General features: G+C 44.8%; 1 protein-coding gene across 6 annotated transcripts in view; it reads left to right on the top strand.

Annotated features, from left to right (window-relative positions):
* Nucleotides 1-3,932, top strand: part of LOC122542342 (beta-1,4-mannosyl-glycoprotein 4-beta-N-acetylglucosaminyltransferase-like) — a 59,194-nt gene extending 55,262 nt beyond the window's left edge. For all 6 annotated transcript variants that reach the window (XM_043680015.1, XM_043680012.1, XM_043680016.1 and 3 more), the window contains one exon: nt 252-3,932. In XM_043680015.1, the coding sequence (XP_043535950.1) occupies nt 253-1,770 (1,518 nt within the window). In that variant the 5' untranslated portion in view covers nt 252 and the 3' untranslated portion in view covers nt 1,771-3,932. The remainder of the gene's footprint in view (nt 1-251) is intronic.
* The last annotated feature ends 8,489 nt before the right edge of the window (nt 3,933-12,421 follow it).

Below are 12,421 nucleotides of genomic sequence, written 5' to 3'. Positions count from 1 at the left end.
GCTAAAAATGTGTACCATGTGATTTTACCAAGCTGCAAAACTCCCCAGGTATTCTGCTATATAGCAGTCTGACTTCCGTTTTAGTTTTTACTTCCAAAAGAGAGAATATCTGGAACCTTTACAGTGCGTGTATTTTGTCAGCTACATTCCAAGAGTGCCTGTCATTCAAAGGTAGTTTGTTTGTGTAAGGTGCTATAGTAAGGCAGTTTCTTGGAGGGTTTTTAATGACTGATGTTTTCTCTCTGGTTTAGGATGAAGATGCGCCGACGCCGTTTGGTTCTGGTTCTGTGTATGGCAGGACTGTGTCTCATTTCCTTCATGCACTTCCTCAAAGCCCTGTCCTACATCACGTTTTCCCATGAGCTGTCTGCCTTCAGCCCTTCCCTCCGGTCCATCTTTGTCGACTCGCAGTTCTTCTGGAAGCAGAATGCAGCAGAGGATGTAAATACTGGCTCTGGGCTACAGGTCACTGTGAAAGTTCAGAACGGAGCCCGCCCACCATTACACCGAGCCCTGTTTGAGCTGAAGGATGACGAGGCAAAGTACTTCATACAAACCAAGGCTGGAGCCATTTGTTTTAAGCAGGGCACCAAGATGGCAGCACCCTCTGTGGAGGGTGCAGTCGACTGGGACCGCAGTGTGATGGACAAGCCGTCGGTGCAGAAGGTGGCAAACAAGGGTTTCAGTGGAAGGCCTAGGCGCAGGTGGGTGGGATGCCCTTGCCTCCCAGGATGGCATGGGTCATATTGTGGGGTGCCAACCATGGTCCAGTATTCCAATCTGCCAACAAAAGAGCGTCTGAGCCCACGACCAATGCCTCGTAGAGTGATCAACGCCGTTAACATCAACCACGAGTTTGATCTGTTGGACGTCCGGTTTCACGAGCTGGGCGATGTGGTCGATGTCTTCGTTATCTGTGAGTCAAACTTTACTGCCTTTGGGGAGCCCAAGCCCTTAAAATTCATCGAGATGCTCCTGAATGGAACATACAGTTACATGGGAAACAAGATCCTGTACGTTTTCCTGGACCACTTCCCCAGCGGAGGGAGGCAGGATGGCTGGATCGCCGATGATTACCTACGGACTTTCCTGACCCAGAATGGTATGAGCCGGATTATCAACTTGCGGGATGATGATATCTTCCTCATCAACGACGCTGATGAAATCCCAGCTCACGATGGTGTGCTGTTCCTCAAACTCTTTGATGGTTGGACCGAGCCCTTTGCCTTCCATCTGCGGAAGTCACTGTACGGCTTTTTCTGGAAGCAGCCAGGGAGCCTGGAAGTGATATCGGGCTGTACTGTGGCCATGCTGTTCATGGTTTACAATGGAGATGGGATTAAACTGCGGCGGAGGGAGTACTATCTGATGCCAAACTTCCGGCTGTATGAGAACAGCACGGGACACATCCTGGTGCCCTGGGCGGTAGGTAGTCCTCTTCACTTTGCAGGCTGGCACTGTTCTTGGTGCTTTAAACCTGAAGGCATCCGCTACAAGCTGCTGTCTGCACAGAACGGAGACTTCCCTCGCTGGGGGAATTACCAAGAAAAAAGAGATCTGAGCTACATTCGAGAATTAATCCAGACGGGTGGCTGGTTTGATGGCACTGAGCAAGAATACCCTCCTGCAGACCCCAAAGAACACATGTATGCTCCCAAATACCTGCTGCAAAACCTTAACAAGTATCGATACATGTTGGAGAATCCGTACAGGAAGGAGAGCTGGGATCAGGGAGCTGTGATGTATAATCAGACTGGGAAGATTACATAGTGACCACTGACAGTGATTCCCCCCACCTGCCCAGCAGGGGGGCTGAGCGACTGTGTGCAGCATCTACTGTCTGGGATGTCACCACTACTGGCACCCCTCATGCTGTGTTTCTGACTGAGTCAGCTATGACACCAGCACCCCTTTCCTCACCCCATTTGCCATTTTGATTTTCTTTTCTTGCAGAATTTTCAGTTTGGGGCAAAAATGGTTTCTATTTGGATTCTGATTTTAAGATTTCTTTCGAGTACTAAACTCACTCCTGTTCTCTTCCCTGCCTCCTACGGAGTTGTGAGAATGAAGTGCAGTGCACTGTTTGGCAGGGCTGTGTGAACCCCCAACTGTCCACTGCTGAGGTGGAGACCAATGACAGTCGGTGGGTTTGGATCGACTGACCTGCACCTTGGCCCCTGTGTCATGTGAAGGAATCAAATGTCTGTTTGTTGTATATACAATTGCTGCTGGGTTAGAGAGGGGTGTGAAATACTCACTGGTGAGGAGTGGGGGCACACTGTGGCTTGTTCCCGCTGAAACCACCTCACTGATCAAAGGCTCTTACACTTGGATTGCACAAGCCTGCTGAAGTGTGTTTCTACATGGGGTGAGAGGGAAATGGGAGGACAGGGGTGCATTCACATGCCTGCTGCCCTGCCCTCCCCTAGGTAGACATCCATTTGTGATTTGTCTTTGCTGTCACCAAGAGCTCCCTTGATCCTAAGTTGAGGTGTGTTGGAGAGATGCACCTCCTTGCCTTGATGAAAGCATTTGTGGCCAGGAGCTGTTTGGGATCGGCCAGACCTCCTTTCAAATCTCAACCACGTTTTGCTCTTCAATCACTAGTAAGGATAGTGAGGGCCGTTGTGCTGAGGGCTGTGCTTGCAGCTATTCCTCATTCGGTCGCCCTGTGGCACCAGTGATGAGCTGCCAAGTGACTGTCTCTCACTGGTCAACACAGAGCAAGACCACGGTGAGCCAAGTACATAGAGGTAATAGCGCAGAGACATAGGCATGCAGCACTGGAGTCCAGATAGGAGCTGATCCCCGGGCCAAGGAGTTATCTCCAGGGAAGGCTCCTCCCAACAGGAGGAAGCTGAACAAATCTAGACACTCCCTTTTTTTGTAAATTATTTAAAGGATAAAATCCTGCTCACTTTGGTGTGCCCCAGGAGGGTGCACATTTCCACTTGCTCCGACTGTTGGATTTCTGGAGTTTGTCTGTTGGGTTTGTTTGGAAGTGTTGTATACTGCAGCTGATTTTTGCTGTGTTTTGAATGGGGAGGTGTTTTTTTTTGCAGTTTTCTCCTCTGTGTAATGTCTTGGAGATTGAAGTTTCTGTGAAACTCTGTTTTAACTGTTCTGGAATTAACCACTGGCATTCAGTTCACAAAGACGATGCAAATACTTTATCCTGGTTTGTCCATTTTTCCTGCACTGAAGGAACTAACCACTGACCCAGCTGCCCTCCCTATAACACATCCTGGCACAGGCTGCAACACTTGGTCCATGTTCTCTCACTCAGTACACTGGACAGCGGAAGAGAATGGAGTCTGACCAAGCTTGGCAGTGTTTGGTCCCTCAGACCCTCCTCTGTAGGCATGGTCTAAAAGTCGTGCTGCAAAGCTGTGAGATGGCAGGATGTGGGGAAGGCCTTTGTAATAACCGATGGCAGTTGCACTAATCTGAGTTGGGAACTTGACTCCCTGAGCAGCTCCTGAAGCTTTGCCGTCTTGTGCCATTCCAAGTTCACTGAATCTGCCTGTCAGATATGGGTGGGCTCACTTTCTGTAGCCTTGGTTTCTGAAGTAGCTAGCAGCTTGAAATCAAAACCTATCTCCTGTTGTACTGAATAGGAAAGCTAACCTAGACATCAGATTGTGACTCAGTAAATGTCCACCCTATGTCCTGATAGCACTGCTGCCACCCGGCCCTTCCAGATGCCCACTAGCCCTTTCCGACGCCTGTATAGTCTGTCTCTCTTTCTCTTCCCTCCCTCCACCCACCAAAGCCCAGGCAATCTCTCTCCCACTTGAGGGCAGACAGAAAGGAGGCCTTTGTGGATGCAGAACATGTGGTGTTGCTGAATTCATTAAATCCTAACTGTACCTTTAATAAAAAAAATTGCTTTAAGCACTTACCAATATGTTTAATTAAAATGTGTGTAGTAATCTGTTGGTCCAGGTTTCGTTTATCTCTGGAGGGAGAGGTGAAAGCTACCCAGCTAAAGGAGGACTGTGCTCACTCTCAGGTTAACTTGCTTCACCCCTGAGGTTTAATCTCACTTTGATCTTGTGCCTGCCTTCAGTGAATAAACAGAGGCTTAGCAAACCCAGGTGCTCTGACAGATATGCCCCACACGCCTGGGTGTTGAGACTCCCAAACAATGAGAGCTAGGAAGTAGGCAGAGAGTATAGGAATCCCCTGTGGCTATTCCCCTCAAAAACAAGTATACCGTTTTGGATACTGTTTGTATGAGGGCGGGGAGGGGAGGGGGTGGTGGTGTTGGGGAGGTGTGGTCTCCTTCAAAATTCTCTGCACTTCCAGGGTGAACTGTTTTGTTTAGAGGTGAGTGAATGATTTTGTTACACTCCCACAACAGTGTACTGAGGCAGTGGGCTGCTGCCTGAGTTTCACGATCTGAGTGTCCAACTTGAGCTGGGGGTTCAAGGCCAGGTGTTTTTCGGCAGGGGAACAAGGGGCCCCGAAATCTCTGCCATATCTGGACAGTCCAAATTCAACATTCAGCTCAACTCTGCCAGTTTGAGGGAATGAAAATGCAGACTGAATCAGAATTGGGTGGGGGAGGGATTTATTGTAAGGAAAAGGCGTAAAGGATGGAATAAAGTTATTGATTTTTTGTTTTCTGACTGAGACTAAAGTCTAGCCATGTGTTTGTTTGTCAGTGTTGTGGTACATGACTCGGGTTTAAAGTGAGAGGGTTTAGGTTTGAGGATTTCTTTTCAGTAGAGAAGGGAACAGCAAGTGGCTATGCAAGGAATTGATTGGTAAGTTAATCCAACCTCAAACAAACACGTTCTGAATCCGGGTAGGAGGGGTTCTAATTGCAGTCAGTCATTTTCTGAATCTCTCTGTATACCCATGCTGGAATATTAGAGCATTATGAATGTTTTACCACTTTGGCCCTCGCCCCCCAGGTTTGAAAACAAACTGAACAATTATAAGCCGGTCAGTCTAACCTCAAGAAAATTATTTGAATCAATTTGAGCCATAGGTTTTCTCATAGCAAGGTGCTGATTAATCAAAAATAATCAGTGTGGATTTGTTAAGGAAAGATCAGGTCTCATTAACTTGATTGAATTTTGTGAGGACGTAGTGAAAATGATATATTAGAGCAGTGGAGTTGATATGATCTACATGGATTTCGATAAGACATTTGATAATGTTAAAAATTACAACACTTGGTTGTAGTCCAACAGGTTTATTTGGAAGCACTACCTTTTGGAGCACTGCTCCTTCATCAAGTGGAATGTTTTTCAAAAACAATGAAATCCCATGCGACATGATAATATTAACTAAGTATCTTGGCTCAATGACAAGAAATCAGGTAATTGTTGACGGGTGTTCTTGCGACAGGACGGCTGTTTCCAGTGGCTTTCTACAGGAAGCAATCTAAGGTCCTCTGTTTTTTTTTGTATTACGTATTAATTTTACAGATGTAAATACCGGGATGGTCAACATGGAAATTGACTGTGGGGTTGGTGAGGGGGACGTAAGACGAGCACAAGTAGGATGTTCAGCCTAATGGAGAAAGTGAGGACTGCAGATGCTGGAGATCAGAACTGAAAATGTGTTGCTGGAAAAGCGCAGCAGGTCAGGCAGCATCCAGGGAACAGGAGAATCGACGTTTTGGAAGGGCTTATGCCTGAAACGTAGATTCTCCTGTTCCTTGGATGCTGCCTGACCTGCGCTTTTCCAGCAACGCATTTTTCAGCTCTGATCAGCCTAATGAGTCTGCTCTGCCATTCAATGAGGTAATGGCTGATCTGATCATCCTCCATTCTACTTTCCTGTCTTTTCTCTACAACCCTTGACTCCTTTAGTGATTAAGTACATTCAAGGTTGTGATAGATTGTTAATGAGTTGAAGAGTGTGGTGCTGGAAAAGCACAGCCAGTTAGGCAGCATCTGAGGCACGGGAGAGTCGATATTTTGAGCATAAGCTCTTCATCTTTCCTTGGATGCTGCCTGACCAGCTGTGTTTTTCCAGCACCGCACTCTTCCACTCTGACGTCCAGCATCTGCAGGCCTCACTTTCTCCTATAAATTGTTAATGACCCAGCCTCAATTGCCCTCTAGTAAAGAATTTCACAGATTTGCAAGCCTCTGAGAATAAATTCCCCTTCATCTGACTTAATCTCAGAGTAAGGGAAGCATATTTATGCCCTCTACTTCTAGACTTTTACCACAAGGGAAAACATCTCCAAGTACAGGTCCAATCTGCTCAATCTCTCCTCCATAAGATTGTCACCCTGTACCTGGAATCAGCAGAGGTCAGAAGTCATGGCAAAGGAGTTGTGGGAGGTACAAAGTTAAAAATCACAACACCAGGTAATAATCCAACAGGTTTATTTGGAAGCACGAGCTTTTGGAATGTTGCTCCTTCATTAGGTGGTTGTGGAGTATAAGATCGTAAGACAGAATTTATAGCAAAAGTTTACAGTGTGATGTAACTGAAATTATATTTCGAAAAGGACCCGGATTGTTCAGTGTCTCATCTTTTAGAATGACCATATTGGTTTCAGTTCTTTCATATGTAAATCACAGAACTTTTTTAAAGTTACATTCTTAAGTGAACTTTAACAGTTATGGGAGGGTAACAAAATCAAGCTCCAAAAGCTTGTGACTTTCAATAAACCTGTTAAACAATAACTTAATGTCATGTGACTTCCGACTTTGTCTACCCAGTCCAACAACAACACCTCCGCATCACCCCAGTGAGCCTTTTCTGGATATTGACTCCCCCACCCCCAACACCAATGCTGGTGTGTGTTTCCCTCCTTTAGATTCGGGGCCCAAAACTGTTCATCGTGTTCCAGCTATCGTGTGCAGGAAGCAGTGCCATATCAATGGATGGGTCAAGTGTGCAGAAAATGTCAATTGTTTTCCAACTGGGAGAAGTGAGTCAATGCATTTGGGGAAGTCAAACAAGGCAAAACGTATCTGCAATTATTGGAGAGCACTGAGAGGTGAAGAGGAAGTGAGGTTAGTAGGACAGGTTGGGGAGGTGGTTAAGGAATAAGGAACCCTTTTTTTTAAATTGTGCAGATTCTGAGTAGACAAGCTGGGAGGTAATGCTAGAACTGTACACTGGATATAATTGCATTTGAGGACATTGGAGATTTGGAAGGATATTGCTGGGACTGGGAAAATGCAGCTATGAGGAAAGATTGCACAGCTTGGGGTTGTTCTGCCAGGGATAGAGGACATTGGGAGGTGATCGATGGGGATGTAAACAATAGTGAGGGGTCTATTTACTTCAGCAAAGGGATAATGACTACAGACATTGATTTAAAGCAACTGCTCTCTCATCTTTCTGCCAGGTAAAAGTGGTGGGGAGAGAGAAACATTTTCCCCAAAAGGTGGTTGGGATCAGGAACTCATTGCCTGACAGGGCCATAACAAGATTTTTCAGCTTGTAGATTACAAGTCATTCTTTCTGCCATGAGATCTTCAAGCGCTCCTTCGTTCTATATCAGCTCCTTGCTGTTTGCACCAACTGGACAGAAAGCAGAAGGAATTGGTTTTCTTTTGAAATGACAGGATGTAACTAGTTGATGATATAGATGCTTCAAATAACTGACATTCCAGCAAGAACTTGATACTTCATCCAAGTCAAATACAAAATTCACCATGGTTGGTGGGAAAGACTGGGAGGACATAAAGAAGCTGCAAAGTAATACAGGATGTTTGTGTTCTTATGACTGTAGCATAAGCAATGTATCCCTCTTCTATGCCATTAGTGGAAATGTTTTAATTCAATCAGCACAATGCCCAATTATTGCTCTTGTGTACTGCTATCCAGAGTAAGAGACTATCACCAGATTACTTTTGAGTTAAAGAAATTGACATGTTTTAGAAATGAATGTGTTATAACAAGTGGCAAAACTGGTTAATAATTTTTGTTTGACTTTTTGTAATCAGATGGTTTGCAGCTCACATTAACTTATTGACCTCCTTTCCTTGTAAAACCTGGTTTAATTGAGAAAGCATCCAAATAGTTCAATACCTTCTAGTTTCTCTTAGTTCTTGAATATAAATTCCCAACACAAGGTAGTGACTAGGCAAGATAGACTGTAATTGGGGGAAAGCTTGGACAGACAGAATTATTTTAAGATAGGCAAGATGAATAAGCTAATATGTACAGGAGGCTAACATGCAAGCAGTTAGCATGCCATAGAATATGTTAACTTTTAATGCAGTTTAAGAATAAAAATGTCTTGTTGCCATGATATCAGACTTTGTTGAGTCATAGCTGTATAACTGTCTGTAGTTTGAGATTGGCTCCATTTCTAACAGAGTATTGATGTGTGGAGGGAGTGGGTAGGAAAGTAGCAAAGGCCAGCCATGATCTTGTGTCCAAATGATCGAATTGTATCTTTGTCATGCATGACCCTATCTATCCGACCTACTTGAAGCAAAGGCCTCATTGACCATTCGAATATCATTCAGAAACATAATCTACAGTCAGAGCTGTATGTTGCAAATGAGTGGTGCTGACCATTTCTGTTTTAATATACTTCAAAGGAGCAGCTGATATAACGGATGTAACACAAAGGTCCAGGCAAGTGATCTGTAGTCATAGCTTCAAATTCCACCAAGGTTGTTGGTGAACTTTAAATTCATTTAATAAAGCCGGAGTTGTCAGTCTTAGTACTGATGACTATTTAGAATTTTACAATAAATAAAATGTTATTTCCTTCACTAATCTTCTGCCATCTATATCTGTTCTGTTTAACTACCATCTGATGGTGGCTGAGCATGGCACTCTGTTGTATCAAGCCATTACAGGGTCGAAAAGCAGTGAAACTGGATGAACCAAGATCTGGCATCGACACCCCCCCCCCCACTCCCCCCCCCCCACTGGAAACGTCGCAGGCACCAACAACTGTGTTGACCCTATAACGTCTTCCTCACCACCAGCAAGGGCCTAGTTCCAAAAGTAGGGCAGCATTTCACAGACCAGTCAAGCAACAAAGCAGCCTGACATTGTCTGTCTGTCTGTCTGTCTGTCTGTCTGTCTATGTGTGTTTTGATTCTACAGCTAGGGCTATGTCTTAGTTACCACCATCACCAGTCTCATCTGTGCGGCAGTGGGTGGGACTGATTTAAAGGACTCTTCAATATCAATTCAAGATGTCTTGAGGCATCAAGTCAAAAATAGGCAAGGAGACTTCTGCCATCTCTTGACTAATGAATTGATATTACATGTTATTCATCAACTGGAAGAAGCACTGAGGATGGCAAAGGCACAACATATACTGTGATGGGGAGAAGGCGGCGAGGTTTAACTGTGAGAGTGGGTCTCTGGCAGTTGGTGAGGAAAGCAATACGACTGTCCTTGTCCTCATCAACTTCCCTGTTGTAGATGTGTTGCTCCATAATTGTAATGTCGCCACTGCCCAATCTTTTGGAGACAAATTCCTGTCCTCACATGCCCTCCAGTGGCACAATTACTGCTAAATGAGACAGACGCAAACAAATCTATCCATGAGGCTTTATGTTAATCAGCAAAATCATACTTCAACACAATGTACAGCCTCATGGCATACTTCCGCCATGTGCCCGAAACGTCGAATCTTCTGTTCCCTAGATGCTGCCTGACCTGCTGTGCTGTTCCAGCAATAAAGTTTCAGCATCAAGTAAGGGGGTCAACCCTGGCTCAATGAGGAACAGCAGTACCAGGTATGCCTAAGAATGAGGTGTCAACTTGGTAAAGTTCCGAAACGGGACTGCTTTTTATTGTCAAGCAGCAATCCCACAACCAATAGATCAGATCTAAGGTCTGCAGTCTTGGCAGATCCATTTGTAAATGGTAGTGGACAATTAAATAACTCACTGGAGGGGGAAGCTCAGTGATAGTGAGGCCTGCATTGCAGTCCACAAGACTGAAACATTCTGAACAATCGGATCTGTCTTGCCCACCTCCAGTGGTCTCCAGCTTCATGATGCCAGTATTCAGCAATATGATTCACTCTGTGATATCAACAAAAAGTTGGAGGTACTGGATTCTGCAATGGCTGTGGGCCCTTGACAACATTGTGGCTCCAGAACTTGCTGCACCACTTGCCAATCAGTTCCAGCACAGCCACAATACTAGCATCTACCTGCCGATGTTGAAAAATGCCCAGGTATGTCCTGCGCACAAAAAGCAAGACAAAATCGTCCCAGACATTTACTGCCCCATCAGTCTACGCTCAATTAGTGATGGGAGGTGATATTGGTGCTATCAAGCAGCACTTGTTAACTCACCCACAGTTTGGATTTTTCCAAGGCCACTCTTCCTGATCTTGTTACAGCCTTGGTCAAAACATAGACATAAGGGCTAAATTCCAGAGGTGAGGTGAGCGACAGCCTTTGGTAGCATTTGATCAGGTGTGGCATGAAGGAGCATTAGCAAACTAGAGTTAATGGGAATCAGACAAAATCTCTTCCCTTGGAGTTGTACCTTGCACGAAGGAAGGTGATATAGTTGTTGCAGTTCCTCCAACCACCTTCAACTACTTCATCAATGAGTAACCATCATCAGGTCAGAAATGGGGATATTTGCCAATGATGGCAAATGGTACTGGTTTAGTTTGGGAAACTTGGTCAGCATGAACACATTGGACTAAAGGCCCTGTTTCCATGCTATATGACTATGATTGCACAATGTTCACCATTTGTGACTCCTCAGGTACGAAAGTAGTCCATGTTCAAATTCAGCAAAACGTAGACCATTTTCAGGTTGGGCTGATGATGTGGCAGTTGCCACAATATTACTTGCCCCTTGAGTATCAGACACTAACTACCTCCAAAAAGAATCCAGTTGTTGTCCCTTGATGTTCATTGTGCTGAATCTACTACTACCACCATCCTGGGATTGATACTGCCCAGAAAATGAATTGAACTAGCTATATAAAAGCTGTGGCTACAAGAGGCTAGGAATTATGTGGCCAAAAAAAACTCACTTTGGCTTACATAATGCTTGCCCACCATGGCCAGGGCTTTGGAATTTTATAGAAGGACTAGGTCAGTAGATGCATGAGAGCATACCCACCTGCAAGTTCCCTTTCAAGCCACTCACCATCCTGACTTGGAAATATATTGCCATTTATTCACTGTCACTGGGTCAAGATCCTGAAGTTCCCTTCCTAATAGTGCTGTGCATATACTTATACCTCACAGACTACAGTTCATGAAAGCTCACAATCACGTTCTCCAGGGCAATTGGAGATGTGTAATAAATGCTGGCAAAGCCAGTGTCGCCCTCATCTCATGAGTCGATTTTAAAAATAAGATGTTAGTATTGCTGACAAAGCCAGCATTTATTACTGATATATTTTGAATCCGAAATAAGCACTGAATACGATACACAGCAATATACGCAGGACTCAACATTCTCACTGTTTTCTTCCATATGCTATCAGACTTGTACTTGTCTTATTTTCTGCTTTCATTTATTAATGTAATTGGTACTCTGCGTACATTATTCAGTAACAGTACGCAGTAATGTACACTTCAGCCTGCAATAAATACAATATTCATTTATTAACACCTATTGTATGCACTCAGTAACAACCACTGATCTTGCTGGGTCTGGTTGTGAAAGGAACGTGTGGGTGTTAAATTCACTAGTGTTGGTTACCCAGTGATGATGATTGCTGTCTGTTGCAAATGGTGTATGAGGTGGGGCTGTGTTTATAGAATTATAGAAATTTACAGTACAGAAGGAGGCCATTTGACCTGCCTTATACTGACTTCTCAAAGTAAGTCAGACCCAGTCAGTCCCATTCCCAGCCCCATCTCTGTGGCCCTCTAAATGCATCACTTTCAAGTACACATCCAGCTCTCTCTTTAAATTTCCTATGGAATCTGTCTCCACCATTCTCCCAGGCGGTGCATTCCAAATCCGAACAATTCGAAGTAAAGCAGTTTCTCTTCGCTCACTCCTAAGCTCAGCCTTAAAATTTGTGAACGCTGTTCACTGAAGTACCAACCAGTGGGATCAGAATATCCTTTACATTCAAAATGGTTCATAATTTTGAATAGCTCAATGTGGTCACCAGGTTGGAATCATACTTTACAGCACCACGGGGGCTCAGTGATTAGCACTGCTGCCTTGCAGCACCAGGGACCCGGGTTTGATTCCAACCACGGGCAACTGTCTGTGTGGAGTTTGCACATTCTCCCCGTGTCTGTGTGGGATTCCTCTGGGTGCTCTGATTTCCCCTCACAAGCCAAAGATTTGCAGCTTAGGTGAATTGGCCATGCTAAATTGTCCATCGTGCTCAGGGATGTATGGGTTAGATGCATTAGTCAGAAGTAAATATTGAACAATAGGGGAATGGAATGGGTCTGGGTGGGTTACATTTTGGAGGGTAGGTGTGGACTCATTGGATGGGAGGGTCTGTTTCCACACTGTAGGGATTCTATGACAC

This window comes from Chiloscyllium plagiosum, chromosome 39 (assembly GCF_004010195.1).
Source record: "Chiloscyllium plagiosum isolate BGI_BamShark_2017 chromosome 39, ASM401019v2, whole genome shotgun sequence".
Lineage (NCBI taxonomy): Eukaryota > Metazoa > Chordata > Chondrichthyes > Orectolobiformes > Hemiscylliidae > Chiloscyllium > Chiloscyllium plagiosum.
The sequence above is the reverse complement of the archived record's forward strand: the minus strand, read 5'-3'. Positions and strand labels throughout refer to the sequence as shown.